Source organism: Colias croceus, chromosome 23 (genome assembly GCF_905220415.1).
Source record: "Colias croceus chromosome 23, ilColCroc2.1".
Lineage (NCBI taxonomy): Eukaryota > Metazoa > Arthropoda > Insecta > Lepidoptera > Pieridae > Colias > Colias croceus.
Window position 1 is genome coordinate 3,404,280 of NC_059559.1, and position 20,044 is coordinate 3,424,323.

The 20,044-nt window shown below is 38.8% G+C and overlaps 1 protein-coding gene across 1 annotated transcript in view; it reads right to left on the reverse strand.

Moving 5' to 3' along the window:
- Positions 1-20,044, reverse strand: part of LOC123702503 (exportin-7) — a 33,093-nt gene that overhangs the window by 1,874 nt on the left and 11,175 nt on the right. The window contains exons 9-23 of the mRNA XM_045650280.1: positions 13,659-13,805; positions 12,927-13,099; positions 10,833-11,011; positions 10,283-10,431; positions 9,649-9,815; positions 8,607-8,751; positions 7,367-7,514; positions 6,405-6,564; positions 5,688-5,878; positions 4,884-5,013; positions 4,429-4,510; positions 2,511-2,649; positions 2,090-2,167; positions 1,679-1,785; positions 976-1,190 (exon numbers count right to left, since the gene is read on the reverse strand). Of these exons, the coding sequence (XP_045506236.1) occupies positions 976-1,190; positions 1,679-1,785; positions 2,090-2,167; positions 2,511-2,649; positions 4,429-4,510; positions 4,884-5,013; positions 5,688-5,878; positions 6,405-6,564; positions 7,367-7,514; positions 8,607-8,751; positions 9,649-9,815; positions 10,283-10,431; positions 10,833-11,011; positions 12,927-13,099; positions 13,659-13,805 (2,210 nt within the window). The remainder of the gene's footprint in view (positions 1-975; positions 1,191-1,678; positions 1,786-2,089; positions 2,168-2,510; positions 2,650-4,428; positions 4,511-4,883; positions 5,014-5,687; positions 5,879-6,404; positions 6,565-7,366; positions 7,515-8,606; positions 8,752-9,648; positions 9,816-10,282; positions 10,432-10,832; positions 11,012-12,926; positions 13,100-13,658; positions 13,806-20,044) is intronic.

Genomic DNA, 20,044 nt, shown 5'->3' on the forward strand with positions numbered 1-20,044 from the left:
CCCTACCCTACAATTTTCCCAGCTTTCTACCACCTCCCTACCCTTTACCCATCTACCCCCCCTACCTTTTTCCCAGCTTTCTACCACCTCCCTTTTTTTTTTTTTTTTTTTTTTTTTTTTTTTTTTGTGGGGAAATCTTCCAAAGATACCCACGGTCCCCGGGGAAGGAACCGTGGGTTATGTCGGATTCTTACCGACTAAAACCCCACTGTGTTCCGTCGAGCCGCTTTAATGAGGGGGCCGCGGGTATTTGTTAGAATTCTTCCGCAACCCCCTCGGCGGCAGCCCATCTCCAGGCCAGGCGCAAGTCAAGAACAGGAAAGGTGGATTGCCTGCTCTTCCCTCCCGTTGGCGGCATGAGCGGAACACGTCTCAAGTCGCCTCACCGCACCGGACGATGGATTACATTCCCCGTTCCACCGCCCGGCGCCCTTCGTCAAGGAGGCACGTTGCGACCGTGTAAAGCGGCCGCAACACGGCGACGACGCCCAATAAGACGTCTGCGCCGGATCGGGTCCGCGTGAGGATCCCTCTCGCGCACCCGCTCTGCCTCCTCTTTCTGCGAGATCACGCTCTCCGAGAATGCGATCACCGCACGCCAGGATCTGTCGCCATCCACCATTGCACGAACAACGGAGGGTAGAGAGAGATCCGGCCCGATTATCGCGACTAAGCGAGCACGGGGCTCAGCCCACGCGGGGCACACGGCAAGAGTGTGATCTGCCGTGTCCTCCGGGCAGGCACACCAGTGGCAGACCATGCTGGGCTCCCTCCTCGCGACTTTACACAGGTACCGCCCGAAGCAGCCGTGCCCGGACAGTATCTGCGTAAGGCGGAAGGTTATGGCCCCGTGCCGCCTGTCGCACCACTCTTGGAGGACTGGACGTATGGCCGCAACCGTCCTCTCACCCGCGCTGGGCTCCTCGAGCCACCACCTCCCTACCCTTTACCCATCTTCCCCTACCCCCAACTCACCGATCCCGATTCTTGGTGAGCAGGTTCCTCTCGACCCCCCCCATGAGCTGGTCGAAGCAGTGCGCCAGGTGGTGCTGCCGGTGGCGGGCCTGCTGCGCGATCAGCTCCGACCGGAGCGCTGTGAACTGCTCCTCATTGAGCAGGATCAGACCGAGCAGAGGTCGGGACATGGACCATTGGTTGCAGCGCTCTTCGAACATTATTACGTTCACCACCTGAATAATAGTCTAGGTTTAGAGGCATTTATTTCAAAGAATTTAACAATTCACTTAATCTAATGTTTTTAAATCTACACTAACGGTCTTACTAATAAAATCTTACCCATTCGATATTCAATGGATTAGTTATTGCAACAACCTGTCTTGTTTTTATGATTGACGTTTCATGTGAGCGAGAGCAGGACACAGCTATGGGAGAAAATGGTTGAAATTTATCGATTGTTTAACTTTTTATTAGTAAGGCCGTAATATTATAAAGCTGAAGAGTTTCTGAAGAGTTCAAGAGAATCTTGGCAAAGAAGTTTCACTTCTGACACATGTGCTCGGCACACACGCTCTTATTTTCAACATTCGTCCACACTGCAACATACAGTGTTGCTAGCAACATATTGCCAGCAACTCTATGCACATGTTGCTCGTCTCTGGAGCTGCTTGTCGCGGGTCCGACACTTTGTTGCAACATACATACAAACACACAAACTCACTGTTGCAAGCAGTTGCTGCATGATCTCGGGCCGCCTCTGCAACACCTCTATGAACATGTTGCTCGTCTCTGGAGCTGCTTGTCGCGGGTTCGACACTTTGTTGCTAGCTGAAGAAACAAAATAAATACTTTTTGTTATTTTTTGTAGTGTTAAATATAATTTATAATAAATATTTTATAGAAGAGTAATGTTTTTTCCTTTTCCTCTTTTTTTTAATAAAGTATATCAAATCAGAAATTTCGTAGGATTTTTTCGCAGAATATGCAAAAAAAACAACCAGAACCTTTTGTGTATGTGTATACCTTAACTTAACCTTATGTGTATACAATTAATAATAATAATGATATTAAAAGATTCGACAGATAATATAATTATTAAATCAATCAACTCGAATAATATCATAATACTCACATTTCTGCACTAATTGTTTAAATAAATAAGTGACTATGTGGTCCAGCGTCGCGCAGCATCCCGTGCACACGCTCGTGTCTGAAATTAAACACATAAATATAGTTATTTATTATTTACTAGCTTTCCGCCCGCGTAGTCAAAGAAAAACCCGCATAGTTCCCGTTCCCGTGGGATTTCCGGGATAAAACCTATCCTATGTGTTAATCCCAGTAACCCTCTATATGTGTGTTAAATTTCATTGCAATCGGTTCAGAAGTATTTGCGTGAAAGAGTAACAAACATACATACATTCTTTTATTGTTTTAGGCATAAAATCACCCAGCAGTATAGTTCCCAATTCGTAGCATATTTTTGTTAATTTTTTCGGTATTTAGTGCGAATATTTTCGTGTTCTTTTAATAGTCTTGTAATAAAAACTTACCCAATGCCGTTAATCCTTCAGAAATAGAAGACAATATGTATAAAGTGGCCTCGGGCTGTAGAGACGCTAGATACGGCATGTGATCTTGAGCTAATCTTTCGAGCAGCACGTAATACGTTTGTGATAGTTTCGGATATAACTGAAAAATACAGGGTTACTTGTAAAACACCAGCAAACAAAAACATCTTCTTATTTGGCTTAATGAAAAAAACTTCTATACCATAAAGGAGTTCATGGAAAGTTCAACCCGAACAGACCATTAACTTCTTTATGGTACCTAATTATTTTTGCATGCTTGTATTGGCTGAACATGTTTGTGCTTCATTAATATAATTGTATCACCATTGAATACCATGTTTAAATCAAAGGTTTTATTTATTTATTTATTTATTTATAACCTCGACAGCAACATTTCTTCGACTTTTGAAAATTTGTTAGATTTTATTTTCATACAAAAATAAATATTCATTTAATTTTCCGTTTGAATATTATAAACTCTACGCGCATTCCAAAAATTACGTAAACAAGAATAGAACGGGAGGGGAAAGGGGGCGTCGCGTCGTCCTTTCGATAATGAATAGAACATAGACTTACAAATGTTAGGAGAGTACAATAAAAGTTTAAAAAATCATTGAAAAATAATTTATTGCGTTTTGCCAAAAGTCGTAGAACAAATGTTGGTACTAATGATGTTAGCTATCTTGTCCTGCGAGGTTGCTTGTGTTTTACAAGTAACCCTGTATAATATTAATTAATTAATATTTAGGCCTGGTTACCCCAGTACAACGATGCATAACTTTAGAACAAGCAACTATAATAAAAATATCCAAACCAATATTATAAAGGACTAACTGTGCCCCGAATTGACCCGCATTGTTTGTCTTAGCGTGATGATAAATGGGCTACTTAACACGGAAAGAATTTTTCAAATCGGACCAGTATTTCCTGAGATAAGCGCGTTCAAACAAACAAATAAACAAACTGTTCAGATTACTGTGAAATATCATACGAGTCGTTTCGGAGGGCAATCACACCAAACTAGAAACTACGCTTAGAAACTATAATTTTAAATAACTCAAAAATGCATGTTGTATTTGCAATTGGATCTACATCTTGCTATGCATGCTAATAATGTCACATAATCAAAGTATATAATGTACTAGCTTACCGCCCGCGGCTTCGCCCGCTTTCTCTCAAACGATTTGAGATTTAAACTATCCTATCTCTCAAGTTGGATCGAACTGCACATGGTGTGCGAATCCATACTAATATTATAAATGCGAAAGTAACTCTGTCTGTCTGTCTGTTACTCAATCACGCCCAAACTACTGAACCAATTTGCATGAAATTTGGTATGGAGATATTTTGATACCCGAGAAAGGACACAGGCTACCTTTTATTCCGAAATATGTACCACGGGCGAAGCCGGAGCGGACCACTAGTTTTATTATAATCGGTTAAGTGGTTTAGGAGTCCATTGAGGACAAACGTTGTAACACGAGATTTATATTAAGATAAGATGTACATGTATTGGCAAATCAAATAAAATAAAAACTAAACTTGAAAATAATGATTTTCTAAACTTAAAATTCTACTTAAGTGCATTGAGATAATATACATATGGAGACGACACCGCCTGCATCACTTATGTTCCGCTCACCATAAGGCATATGGCTTAACTGCACGCTCATTTTTAAATTTGTTTTAAAGTGAAACGCATCAAATATGCCTTCGTGTGTGTTACGATATTGCACAAATAATACAAATAATACGGAAAAGTGCAAAGGAATAACTTTCATCGGTAAGTACCTAACTAGATAATAATTTTGAAAACTTAGAGCAAAAAAATGGCGCACAGTGTTCGTGGTGTCTCCTCCATACGTAGTAATATTATCTCAATGCTTAAGTGTGTACTCACCAATAAGTCACTTTGTGGTATACTTAATAATAACTTAACGAACATATTCAGTGCATTGTCTAACGCGTCGTCACCGTATAACCTGCAAATGATATATTAATAAATAAATAAACATACAGAAAAATATAATATTACAAAGGGTTACACTACAATTTTGTCTGTATGTGTATCACTACGTATAAAACAAAGTCGCTTTCTCTGTCCCTATGTCCCTTTGTATGCTTAAATCTTTAAAACTACACAACGGATATTGATGCGTTTTTTTTAATAGAACGAGTGATTCAAGAGAAAGGTTTTAGTATATAATTTATTAGGTTTTAGACAAAGCTGGCGAAGCCACGGGCGCTAAGCTAGTAACTACTAAAATAAATTTGGTATCTTTGAATCTTGCCAAAGAAGTTTCACTTCTGACCAGTGTGCTCGGCACACACGCTCTTTTTTTCTATGTAACTCACCTAAAAACGCCAAAATTCGCGTAATTCCCGCACAGCGCAGCCTTCAGTATGGAGAAACAGAGCGATATACCTTTCAACTTCATGGCGTACATTTGCTTTTTGCTCACGTCCACCGTTAATATTCTACTGCCTGGAATACGAAATACATAATTATAATTAAAAGTTTAATTTAATTTGAATCAATTTGTATTTTGTATCATTAACATATTAATTAATATCTATAGGTACTTAATATTATAAAGCTGAAGAGTTTGTATGTTTGTTAGTTTGAACGCGCTAATCTCAGGAATACTGGTCTGATTTGAAAAATTATTTCGGTGTTAGATAGCCCATTTATCGAGGAAGGCTATATATCATAACGCTAAGACCAACAGGAGCGCAGTGATGCGGGTAAAACCGCGGGGCACAGCTCGTCATTAATAATATTGTAAATGCGAAAGTGTGCCTTTCTGTCACGTCACGATGGAGCGATTTTGTGATGTGAGGCTAAAAAATTACATAGGCTTCTTTTTACCGAGGTGGAACATTTAAATGCCCATCGGCATTTTTATTAACGTACTATGCGGGTAAAAATCTAGAAAGAAAAACGGACGAAACTTAGTCCCGGAACATTAGGTAGGACAATGTAAGAAAACGCCCGGGTGGCTTTTCCTAATTTCGAAACAACTTTAGAGGTCCGTTTTTGGTATGAAACCTTAAAAATAACTCTAGGATCCCGTTTTTGGTATAGAAGACTTAATAACAACTGTAGGGTTCCATTTCGTGTACAGTACCCAACCATCTCTAGGGTCCCGTTACACTCACCGTACGCGCATATAGCAGCGGACAGCTCCCGGAACAGCAGGATCCCGTTCGGTGAGCTAACATCAAAGTGCAACCGTTGGTTCCTGTTCTGCGCCAATTCCGCGGCCAACTTTAGTATGGGCGTGGTTAGGGCGGGCTCACTGTACCACAGTTCGATGCCCCGGAGGAGCACTTTCATGTATACTGGGTAGCTGTGAAGAGTGAAGGCAAGTACTTAAATGAAATACGTGAATAATACAATATGCAATTAAAGAAAATTTGGGTAAAAAAAAAGAAGAAAGGGTACAAATTAGACTTTTTAAATAAAATATATGAATTAATAATCTATGAGTCAACTCTTAGTTGTGAACCAATATATTGATAATTGTTGCAAGTATATAAGATAACTTCAAGTACGTCAAACATACAGAGATGTATAGACAGTCAGAAATAGGAAACTCAAGTACAAACATACATCCAACTACAACATACATACTCCTAACTAACTAACTAATAAATGCGAAAATTTGTGAGGATGGAGGGATGTTTGTTATTTTTTCTTGTAAAAACTATTGATTTACCGATTACAATGAAATTGTAGTACATAGTTCATGGTATGTAAATAGCTGAAGACCCAGAAAAAGACATAGGCTACTTTTCATCCCTCAGGAACGGGAAACTGCGGGTTTTTCTTTGAAAATGCGAGCGTAAATCTAGTTAAATAATAAAAACACTCACATCCAATCAAACAGCATCATATACGTTGTTTTCGTGTTGAAAGCGAACGCCAAACCACGTAAGTCTCTCGCTAGACCTATTAGCGTCTTTTTCGCGTCTTCTGACGCGTAAAGAGAGTTCTCTGATGGACCGAGTAGACCGATGATGCTTTCGAATGCCGCTGAAAATAGATATAATAATTAAGGTGACTGTAAGTTAAATATTTAAGAACATTTTTCACACACGGCTCTATCTGATTGCTTGTGTTATGGAAACCAGATGGCTGATAATAGTCATACATGTATAATTTTAAATAAATACTTATATTATAGATAATTAACACCCAGACTCGGAGCAAACATCATCACACAAATATTTGCCTTGGGTGGGAATCGAACTCACGACCTCTGGCTTGGAAGGCAGGGCCATTACCAACCAAGCCAACCGGTCAGTCGAATCTGGATGAATATGTTATTTAGCCTCCCTCCCCCTTTTTCTGTAGCTTATTATCCGCTCCCTCCACTTGTCACTGAGTAGTTTTGGTTACACCATCTTTTGGAACCTACATAGTCATCCTTCCCTTTTCCCAGCGTTTAGAACCTATATACTCCCACTTAAAACGACCCTTTTTCCCTTATTTCCTCCACTTACCCGTGAGCGGCATCATAAAAGCGTGGAATCTATCCTCGTCCTCCCCAAGTTCGACCATGAGCAATCTTCCAAGCGCTGTATAGAGCATAGTTCGACATTTCATCTCGCCCGTACCGTTCCTATTACACTAAGTATATCCCCCCCCCCCCTCATTCTGCATAAAAATGAGACGTAACATTAACCCCTCCCCCCTCTTTTCCATAGCTAAGTAACTCCCCTATCTTTTACTGACTAGTTTACGCTAGACCATGATGTTTTGACACCTATATAGTATCCTACCCTTTTTCAAAACCCCCTCTTTGTTAACCCCCCCCCCCTTTCCCCCCACTTACCCGTGAGCGGCATCATAAAAGCGTGGAATCTATCCTCATCCTCCCCAAGTTCGACCATGAGCAATCTTCCAAGCGCTGTATAGAGCATAGTTCGACATCTCATCTCGCCCGTACCGGCGCCGACGCCTAGGAACGGGAAATGTTCCGCCTGGAATATAATAATATATTATATTTTAGTATTTATATTATACTAGCTGTTGCCCGCAGCTTCGCTTGCGTGGAAAAGATAAATTTTCATGGTATAAGTTTTCATTTCCTATTTTACCCCTTTAGGGGATGAATTTTCTAAAATCCTTTCTTAGGGGATGCCTACGTTATGACATCTACCTGCATGTCAAATTTCAGCCCGATACATCCAGTGGTTTGGGCTGTGCGTTGATAGATCACTATATCTGGCTTCCGAATATGAATTTCTGATCAGAAAAACCTAACTTGGAAAGCCTAATCACTACATAGTATAAAACAAAGTCGCTTTCTCTGTCCCTATGTCCCTTTGTATGCTTAAATCTTTAAAACTACGCAACGGATTTTGATGCGGTTTTTTTAATAGATAGAGTGATTCAAGAGGAAGGTTTTAGTATATAATTTATTAGGTTTTAGAAAAAGCGGGCGAAGCTGCGGGCGGTAAACTAGTTTGGAAAGAAATCATACCCATAGAACTACACATGGAAATATCTTAATTATGTTTAGTTTTTATATGCTTTTGGGTGTAGTAATATTTTTTTAAAAAAATTTTTGTAATTGAAATTTGGAACCAAAATATTTTTTCTTAATGCAATTTGCATAAGTATATTATTAATTACTGAATTTGACGTTTTTAATTTAAGCTGCTTGCCACGACATCGCTCTTATCGACACAGGATACAAAAAAATGTACATAATATGTTACTAAGTGAATATGTAACTAACTTTCTAATGATAAAATAATTTGGAAAATCGATAGATTAGTCCCCGTTCATTCGTTACCAACAAAACCATAAATTTCCTCTTCCAATTATTTTTTAACATAAGTAAATAAGTAAAAAAACGGCGTGTGTCACTCGGGGACTGGGGCGGTTGCGCTATTGCATGCTATGCCTTCAAGCCACACCTCCGCCCGTCCCCGTGGGGAGCGTGAGGTTTTTTCGTTACGGAATTTCTCGATTCGGTCCCCGCGCTCAAGGCCCGCGATAGAAGCTATGCAATAGCTTAAAAATGAATACGTGACAAGTATTATAAATATTCATAAAACCCAACTCACCGTATGATGTGTCAACATAAACTGCACCTCATCCAATTTGACCAGTTTCCGAACGCACGAGTACCCGCCGCTTAGATCGCTCAGTAGTCCCAGAGTCTTTGATATTATCGCTTCAGAACCGCCCCAGTATTTGAGGTTTGTTATGCTGAAAATTGGGAAAGATGCACTTAAATATATCACTACATAGTATAAAACAAAGTCGCTTTCTCTGTCCCTATATCCCTTTGTATGCTTAATTCTTTAAAATTTCATTGCAATGTGGATTTTGCTGCGATTTTTTTAACGGATAGAGTGATTCTAGACGAATGTTGTCGTCGCTATAGGGATAAGAAAAAGATGGCGTGTAACGTTAAAATAAAACCTTTGATTTTTCTGTTCACTTTAATATGTATATATATTTATCACGTCACTATAGAACGTTGGAAATAAATACGAGTGCAATAAAAAAACGGTCAAGTATAGTGGTAGGAGTAAGTCCGTTAAAACGATATGCTATCCCGCTGGAGAAAGTAAACGTCGAATCACGCGTGGTAGGGATAGGAAAAAGATGGCGCGTAACGCAAAAAGTTACACAAAATTTTTGTCCAACCCTGATAAAGAAGTTTCACTTCAAAAAGTATTTTAACGTATAAAGTACGTAAAGACGAGACTTCTGGTGGTTTCTTGTGCTGTAAATTTGTGTCAACAGTTTACGTCAATATGTGATTATAAGTCACTATAAGTCATCATACGTCATCACACAGAACTCAATATTCTTCTGCACCTGCTCGTCGACGTATATCTTGACTATACACCACTATACGCCGCTATACACCACTATACGCCACTATACACCGCTATACGCCGCTATACACCATTATACGCCACTATACACCGCTATACGCCGCTATACACCACTATACGCCACTATACACCGCTATACGCCGCTATACACCATTATACGCCACTATACACCGCTATACGCCGCTATACACCACTATACGCCAGTATACACCGCTATACGCCACTATACACCAGTATACGCCGCTATACGCATACGTACATCTTGCGCATGATGACGCTCAGCAGCTGGCTCTCGTCGCTGAGCCCGAGCACTTCGCCGAGCCGCCGGTACACCTTGCTGTTCTTCTGCACCTGCTCGCCGACGTATATCTTGCGGAACTGCTCGAAGAACGACATCATTGCTAGCTCGAGTTTCTCGCACCCGCCCTGTATATAGAAAGAAAAATCTTAACATTAAGCGCTGTTGACAGAAAAAGGGTTAAAAACTAAGCGATTCAAATAAGTATATAAAACAAGTAAAAGAGGGAAAAAACAGTTGACAACTGTTACATGACGGCAATATAACTAGTATTGTTTTAAAATTCTTATCTAAATAAATATGGCGGGCAACTGAGTAGTCTTGTGAAATACTCTATTCTTTCGCTTGTGCGTTGCGGCCTTTGAGTTGTGTCTACTTACATAGACAGGTGTTTATAATATACTATCGGTCCGCCCGGGCTTCGCCCGTGGTACTTATTTACGTTTTCACTACATAAGAACCATCATTTTTTTTCCTCTCCACCGGGAATCGAACCGAGGATCCCTCGGTCCTACGCTCACGCGTAAACCATTGTACCAAGGAGGTGGTCACGAAAAATGGAAGACTTTATAAAATATTACATAGATAATATTACATTGGCCAGCCGCGAGTCGGTCAGGTCCATGAGCTGCAGCACGCGGCAAACTAATTCGCCGTCCATAGCGTCGTTCTCATCGCACGTGTTGACTGACGCTCTACCGTCTATGGCGGCGCCAATTATATACACCAGCCACGTGAGTTGGCCTGTAAACACATAAATAAATAAGTAAATATATAAATAATGTATCCTCAAGTAGCCTGTATGGGAATGAATGTGTATTTATTTAAAGAACTTAAATATTTAGTGGAAACTTTGCTGATATGTGTATGGTTTTTTATCTCTTATTTATAAGATGCATAAAAAAAACTCATCCTGTATATCAACAAAATCGTAATTGGCGTATTGTATCATAGATTCAAGTCAATAAGACTGTAAGCTGTGAAATTTTCAAATAAACACAAACAAATATACATTTAGAATTCAAAGACTTTTTAACGTATTTTAAACGCGTTAAAAAAATAATATAACGAATAAATCGCGTTTAAAATCCGTTAAAAAGTCTGTAATTTCTAATTGTAAATTGTAATTGTATAAACACACCAACCTTGCAACACTAGCAGTTGCGGCGGCTGCGTTTCCACGGTGTAAGCGGCGGCCGCTCTATCAAAGTGTGCGACCAACAATTGACACGTTTTGGAATATTCACACCGACCGATCACGGCCACTTGTTCTAACTGTTGTTGTATCGCGCCCATGTCCTCGAGGGGGTCTTCGAGACCCTCCCTGGGGAAAAACATAATAATCACTACATAGTATTAAACAAAGTCGCTTTCTCTATCCCTATGTATGCATAAGAGGTAGCGCGCACGAGCAACTTTGTCTCCGCAACTATTTTGTCTCTCCCATCAACTCTATGGGGAGTTGCGTCGCTACGTGCGCGCACTTTCATACTAGCCCATGGGTGGGAGAGACAAAATAGTTGCGGAGACAAAGTTGCTCGTGCGCGCTGGCTCTTTAAGTGCGTACGTGCGTGTTTAAGTGTGTTTCTAGCCGTCTATGTGTGTGTAAATGCGTTTCTAGCCGTGTATATGTGTGTATACCTATCCACTCGTCTACTTACCTCAGTAACACCGCCACAGAATCAAGCCTGCTGTTTATATAAGCGGTAGTGACTGTGGGCGCGTAAGTCTCGAGCAAGTGCGGCTCCGTCGCGTTCACGTAAAGCACTGAGGCGACCATGCGTTGCCATAGCAACCATAAACAGAGTTTAGGTCTGTTAGTGCTTGTGTGTGTGTAAATGCCTGTGTAAATGTGTGTTTCTATGAGTGTGTGTGTGTGTTGGTTCAAGTGTATGTATATTTTTTAATGTTTTTTAAGTGCTAAATGCGTGCGTAAGTGCGTACGTGCGTGTGTAAGTGCGTTTCTAGCAGTCAATGTGCGTGTATTTGTACTTACCTCAATAACACGGCTACAGAATCAAGCCTGCTGTTTATATAAGCGGTAGTGACTGTGGGCGCGTAGGTCTCGAGCAAGTGCGGCTCCGTAGCGTTCACGTACGGCACTGAGGCGACCATGCGTTGCCATAGCGACAGTGAACAGTGTATATGTGCATTAGTGCTTGTGTAAAGGTGTATTTATGTGTGTGTGTGTGTGTGTTGGTTCAAGTGTCTATCTATATTTTTCAATGTGATTAAGTGCTAAATGCGTGCGTAAGTTCGTGTTTTAAGTGCGTAACTGCATGTTTCTATGTGCTTGTGTGTTAGTTACTGTGTCGGTCTATATTTCTGAAAGTGTGTGTCTGTCCGTACGTGCGCACGTAAGTGCGTGATTTACCAATCGTGTGTGTTCGTTAACGTGTCTTTCTAGCTGTCTGTTTGTATGTGTGTGTGTGTGTTTGTAATAATTTACCTCAATAATACCGCCACAGAATCAAGCCTGCTGTTAATATAAGCGGTAGTGACTGTGGGCGCATAGGTCTCGAGCAAGTGCGGCTCCGTAGCGTTCACGTAAAGCACTGAGGCGACCATGCGTTGCCATAGCAACCATAAACAGAGTTTAGGTCTGTTAGTGCTTGTGTGTGTGTAAATGCCTGTGTAAATGTGTGTTTCTATGAGTGTGTGTGTGTGTTGGTTCAAGTGTATGTATATTTTTTAATGTTTTTTAAGTGCTAAATGCGTGCGTAAGTGCGTACGTGCGTGTGTAAGTGCGTTTCTAGCAGTCAATGTGCGTGTATTTGTACTTACCTCAATAACACGGCTACAGAATCAAGCCTGCTGTTTATATAAGCGGTAGTGACTGTGGGCGCGTAGGTCTCGAGCAAGTGCGGCTCCGTAGCGTTCACGTACGGCACTGAGGCGACCATGCGTTGCCATAGCGACAGTGAACAGTGTATATGTGCATTAGTGCTTGTGTAAAGGTGTATTTATGTGTGTGTGTGTGTGTGTTGGTTCAAGTGTCTATCTATATTTTTCAATGTGATTAAGTGCTAAATGCGTGCGTAAGTTCGTGTTTTAAGTGCGTAACTGCATGTTTCTATGTGCTTGTGTGTTAGTTACTGTGTCGGTCTATATTTCTGAAAGTGTGTGTCTGTCCGTACGTGCGCACGTAAGTGCGTGATTTACCAATCGTGTGTGTTCGTTAACGTGTCTTTCTAGCTGTCTGTTTGTATGTGTGTGTGTGTGTGTTTGTAATAATTTACCTCAATAATACCGCCACAGAATCAAGCCTGCTGTTAATATAAGCGGTAGTGACTGTGGGCGCATAGGTCTCGAGCAAGTGCGGCTCCGTAGCGTTCACGTACGGCACTGAGGCGACCATGCGTTGCCATAGCGACAGGAGATAATGCACGGAGTTCGGCGCGAACTGCCACATCTGTGGAGTTTATTTATTCGCTAGTTATTGATGTGAAACTTCTTTAGGCGCGTTGAGAGTAAAATCACAAGTCGCGACATGGCAAAAACCGTTGAATCTTACCAAAGAAGTTTCACTTCTGACACGTGAGCACGCACACTCTTTTTTGATTAAATTATTTTTGAGGTAGAATGGGGCTATAAAAACATGAAATTTATCAATTTCAAATACAAATCTAAAAAATGATTTGAACCAGTTCTTCGCCCGCTATATCAAAGGAAATTAGTTTGAGATGTTTCATAGTGGTAAAAGTAGTGAATGTAACACATATACAGACACAAAAAAAAAACATAAAAAGTCACTCCGTTCCGCCGTGATAACCAGACAAACAAACAAACACACTTTAGCATTAAACATAGTATATTGTTATTATGTATGTAGAAAGGTACGGACTTAAAATACTATATGTACATGTTATTAACTGGTCTATTCAACCATAATATTGGACCACCATACATTGGACATATTGGACATCCATAATATTGAAGATTTTTTTGATTAAAATTAAATAAATTATTACCTGCAAGCTCTGCACAGTGAATTTAGCGATCTCCTCTATCAATCGCGGATAATTATCGACCATGACCAATTCGCCGAGACGATAGTTCGACTTGAGCCGCGCTAGGAGACGGCAGAACTCGTGGTAGTTCGTCGGGTCCGATAGGCCCTGGAAATTGTACAAATAATAATTAAATGAAGAATATTATTGTAGTTTCTGTTGTATAGTATATGATATTTAGTTTGATAGCATCCAAATATGCTAATGTTAGACGTAACTTTTGATTTAATATTTTTGTGGATGAGTAGTTGTCAATATAGTTGTCACTGTTTCCTGTCCGAACATGCTTAGCACTCTTTGCCCGTCGTACGGTTCTGTTGTCCGGTCAACCGGACTATGGGAAAAAAATATTTTCCGTAGTTTTGCAACGACAACATGATAAACCCAGTGTGACCATTCTGAAAAATAATATTTTACATGGTCCGGTTGCCTTTTTATATAACTATAGGAATACAGTCAAAGGAGATTTAAAATAACAATGGAAAGTTACATGGTACGGAAATTGCGATTATAAGTATTACCTACTAATTATTATCTTTTATTTGCTAGCTTCTTCAAAGCATAGCCTAAATCAATTTCTTCGTTTAAAAGTTGCAATTGAATATGCCTTATTGTATCGTCTTTTAGTATATCTTCCCTTTTGCGTTTAATATAAACATTTTGTTTATTGCATTTTGTAATTCTGATTTGTGTTTGCTTATCCATTTTCTCTAAATAATTTAGAAGCCGTAATATGTTGACATAGTTTTTATTGATTGCTCGATTTAATTTGGAATTCCATCCCACCACGCTGTCATTGGTGCCGTGTCGTTGTCCAAAAACAGAGATAAATTGGTAATATTTACTGTTAATCCACATTTTATCAAAATATTTAAAAAACTTGGCTATGTTCGAGAGAGCTTCTGATTTAATGTGTCGCCATGCATCTAAAATAGTTTCACATGGCAAAAGTGGTAATCTAGCACACAGTGTTATAATACGTCTCTCCACTCCTGATTTTGTAAAGCCCCATACCCATAGCCCCAATCCTTTGCATTTCAGTTTTTTATAAGAGCTACATCTCCACAGTAACGAGCCATCTTTGAAACTACAATTTTTGTAATACTGATGCCCATCAAATAGCAGCACTGTCCCACCTTTCCTTGAAATGTATTGTAAACGTTGAGACATAATATTAAAGCCGTATAGATAGATAGAAACCAACATATGAAACAGTAAGGGCATTACTATCATTGTTCAGGAAAACAACTGTCAGAATAAAAAATATTTATTTATTATTTACAATATATTAGTGCTGATTTACACAGGGTCAGTAACTGACTACAAATTCGAGGCAAATCAGTGCTGACCCGAAAAAAAACCCTGTGTAAACAGATTTGAAGTCAGTACAGAGGCTTGAAGTCTATGTAAACAGTTAAAGTCAGTCGCGTCTACTGTCACTTGTCTACTGACCCTGTGTAAATCAGCACTTAAACAAAAAGGTCAAACTGATAAAAAGTTTAAACTTGATCTTCCGTAGTCCGGTCAACCGGACTATGGAAAAAAATATTTTTTCCGTAGTCCGGCCAACTGTACTACGGAAAATATTTTTTTTCCGTGGTCCGGTTGACCGGACAACAGAACCGTACGACGGGCAAAGAGGGATGCTTAGCTGTCGCATACTGTCTAAATAACTGTCGCGTTCCTTTGACTCGTGGCGCATTCGGGCTCGGACGTTGTTTATACGACGTTCGACCCAACTACCCTCACTTTGCTAATAGTCGTTGACTCGCTGCGTTTTGTTTATTTATTTATTTATTTATTTATCATAGATGCACCAACAATAGCTCAATTTGTAACAATAAATAAGTATTCGTACATAAAATCCTATACTAAATTGGCTACTAATTATAGGTACATACAGCATTACATGAACATTGGATTGAATTTAGTATTAATCTAAATTATACACAGAAAAAAAAATGTCAGAATTAAATAGAGTAATTAAAAACAATATTGTCAAGAAAAAAAAAAACTTAGAGGAATCCAATAACAGTGTCACTTACAGATAATTCCAATAATTTTATTCTTAAAAGACCAAAACGAGTCGTGAAAAATGTCAACATCATTATTTGTATTAATCTTATTGAAAGCACGCATTAGTCTGTTCATGGGGCTATACTTCTTTAAAGTTTGTACGAGACGAAGAGGCAGAAAAAGTATTAACTATCGCATAACGTGGGATTGAACGGGGAACAGTTAAATTAATATAAGTTAGAAGATTGGTGTTTAGATTGCCATTTACGATTTTATGCAAAGTATAAAGATCCAAAAGGTGGCGACGATTTTCCAAAGAAACAAGTTTGAAATGCTCTAACCTATCATTATATGGGGCCCTATAGTTGATGTGAGCATCCTTAAAAGCTAAAAATTTTGTGAATGCCTTTTGTACTTTTTCTATTCGTGCAATGTGTCGTTGATAGTGAGGGTTCCATATTGCACTAGCATATTCTAGCACACTGCGGACGAGAGAATTGAATAAAATTACCAAAGGCGCAGTTGTGTGAAAATCCTTAGTATTTCTTTTGATAAAACCTAACATACGCCATGCTTTTGAAATAATATCCTCAAAGTGATGCGAAAAAGTAAGTTTAGAGTCAAAGTATACACCCAAATCGCGAGCAACAGATACTTCCTTTATAGGCTCCATGTTAATGTTATAAACTGAATTTAATTTATTAATTTTTCTAGAGAATTTAATATGTAAACACTTGTCAACATTAATTTCCATCCTATTATCAATACACCATTTATGAACAGCATTTATATCTTGTTGAAGTAAAAATGCATCTGCCAAAGTATTTACAGTCCTATACAATTTTAAATCATCTGCAAAGATTGCGCATTGACTAAATTTTACACAGTCTGAAATATCGTTAATAAAAATCAAGAAAAGGGCCGGGCCTAGATGCGAGCCCTGAGGGACACCAGAAGTTGCTACAAATTCATGGGACGTATAACCCCCCACGGTAACTCTTTGTATTCTATTGTGAAGATAAGAATGAAACCAATCCAAAAGACGCCCGTGGAATCCATAATTTTTTAATTTATGTAAGAGAGTGAAATGATCCACCCTATCGAAAGCACTACTAAAATCAGTGTATACAGCATCTACTTCACTACCACTGTCGAGATTATTGCAGATGTAAAAAGTAAAATGCAGCAAGTTTGAGACCGTTGAGCGGTTTTTACAAAATCCGTGTTGAAAATCGTTAATTAGATTATAGAAGTATGGCATAATAGTGGAAAGCACCAAGCGTTCAAATACTTTAGAAAACGTGTTCAATATAGAAATAGGACGGTAATTTTTGGTGTCACTTTTATCTCCTTTTTTGTGAATAGGTATAACATTAGCAAGTTTCCATTGTTTAGGAAAGAGAGAAGAATCAAGAGATTTTTGAAATATAATTTTCAGAGGAAGTGACAGATTTGTGTATGTTCTAGTTATAAACAAGGGTGGTACACCGTCAGGCCCGGCACCTTTACTAGAATCAAGAGATTGGAGTAATTTTGCTATATGGTCTTGACTCAAGGCGATATTGTGGATGAAGAATTGGGGATACTTATCCTCAGTATCAGAAATAAAATTCCTATCACTCTTGGAATAAATCGACTCAAAATGAGAAGCGAATAGTTTGCAAATACCCTGCCCCGTATCAGACGTTACATTGCCTAGTTTCATTTCAGATGGAATATTTGATGAACAACCTTTTCGGTTATTTATGAACGCCCAAAATTTCTTAGGGTTTTGTACAATAGATGACTCGATACTAGAAATGTATTCCTTGTAACGGATCTTAATTAGATCGCTTATCCTTTTGTTTAAGATACCTACCTCTAGTTTGTCCCTCGGATTGTGATATATTTTTAACCTCTTACGAATTTTTTCCTTCTCAGATATTAGTTTCTTAAGGTCAGTTGTATACCAAATTGGGTATTTATTGCTTTTAATAATCCGTTTGGGTACATGAACATCAATAATTTCATAGATAATTTTATAAAATTTAGAAACCATGATATTGACATCATCACAAGGCAAAAGTTCCTGTTCCCATTCAACTTTAGATAGTTCAGAGTTTATAACACTGTAATCAGCTTTAAAAAAGTTGTGAACTTCATGCGGTTTATGTCGCAAATAAGTACATTTAATCGAAGCGATTTTTATACAGATTGCAGGGTGGTAAGGATCTAATTTTGATAAGGGAACAGTAACCCTTGAAACGTTAATGTTACAAAAACGTCCAAAAACTAAGTCTAACGTCCGTTGTTTAAAATTTTTAATACTGTTAAATTGAATAAAATCGTTTTGAGACATAAAGTCAATCAGTGATGTCCCTAAAATATTGGAATAATTACAAGGACGTAATAAGTTATCTTCTAACTCCCAATCAATGAAACCTAAGTTAAAGTCGCCAATTACCAAAACTTCACTAGAATTAGATTGAATTACATTGAATTTATATTTTTTGGTTTTTATGGCATTCAAATGCTTTATAAATATAAATTTATAAAGAATAGAAAAAATTCGATCACGAGGCGGGACTTGAACCCGCATCCTTCGCGCCATTCCGGGGCGGATGCCTAACCAACTCAGCCACTCGTGACCCGCCTGAGCAATCGAATTTATTCTATCCTTTCAGTTTTATGTGTCTTAAGGGACACACCGCGCGCCATCTATTGAGATGATTTAACAACCATTTCAACCAATATGAAGCACTTTTCAGTGAATACAATATTGTAACGATGGAACACGACCTTTTCTTGAATTTATATTTTTTGGTTTTTATGGCATTCAAATGCTTTATAAATATAAATTTATAAAGAATAGAAAAAATTCGATCACGAGGCGGGACTTGAACCCGCATCCTTCGCGCCATTCCGGGGCGGATGCCTAACCAACTCAGCCACTCGTGACCCGCCTGAGCAATCGAATTTATTCTATCCTTTCAGTTTTATGTGTCTTAAGGGACACACCGCGCGCCATCTATTGAGATGATTTAACAACCATTTCAACCAATATGAAGCACTTTTCAGTGAATACAATATTGTAACGCGGTGCGGTGTGTCCCTTAAGACACATAAAACTGAAAGGATAGAATAAATTCGATTGCTCAGGCGGGTCACGAGTGGCTGAGTTGGTTAGGCATCCGCCCCGGAATGGCGCGAAGGATGCGGGTTCAAGTCCCGCCTCGTGATCGAATTTTTTCTATTCTTTATAAATTTATATTGAATTACATTATTGATATTATCTAAAACACAGTTCAAAATAACGGGACACACTGGCGGTGCTACGTAAACCGCGCATATTAAAATATCTTTTACAATACCATTAATATTACACCTAAGAGATACCCAAAGATCTTCGTGGGGACTTTCAAAGTTTCGAAATCGAACAGAATGGACAGATTTGGATACAGCTATAATAACTCCACCTCCTTTGATTTTTGAAGATTCTGTAGATTCTCGATCTCTTCTATATAATATGTAATTTTCATTAAAAACTTCTTTGTCATATATAGAATTATCGAGCCATGTTTCAGTGCCAATTATTACTTCGTAGTGGTTTTGTAGGGACATCAGTCTTATGTGATCCAATTTCGTCTTCATACCCCGAAAATTTTGATAGTAAATATTGAATGTTAACACAAAAAAATAATCGGTCTAGTTTGATTTTCTTTTTTAATCTTTATTGAATTTTTGCAAGACACTCGAAATTCTTTATCTGAACAGATTGGGAAAACTCGTCCTTACGAGTAAAAATCCTTCCATTCCTTACCCACACGAAGCGAATACCTTTTTCTTTTGCAACACTTCTAGTTTTAGCATGCAGCGATTTGTAAAATGGTGATAAATGTTCTGATATATATAACGGCGATAAAGCTCCCCCATAACCTAAGTGACTGGAATTAATTCGGTTGTTCTGAGAAGATTTATTGAATTTAGATACAGCAGCAATTATTCCATCTCTGATGTGGGTACTACGTAATTTGTAAATAACTGATCTGGGTCTTTTGTTGGTGTCGTCTAGTTTCCTCACACGTGTACAAGTTATGATGTCTGATTCTTGAATAGGATATGATATGACTGCACATAGCTGTTTCATGACTGATATTAAATTCTCAGATTTATTCTCTGGCAGACCGTTTAACTCAACATTGTTCTCACGGGCGTGCTGTTCAAGCAAATTAATACGCATAGACAGATCGTTGAGATTGTTTTGCAGCAAGGAGTTCTCTTTTTTCAAGCTTAAAACGATTTCCTGGTGATTTATTAAATCAACTTTAATTTTATCATAGTCTGCGCTCATA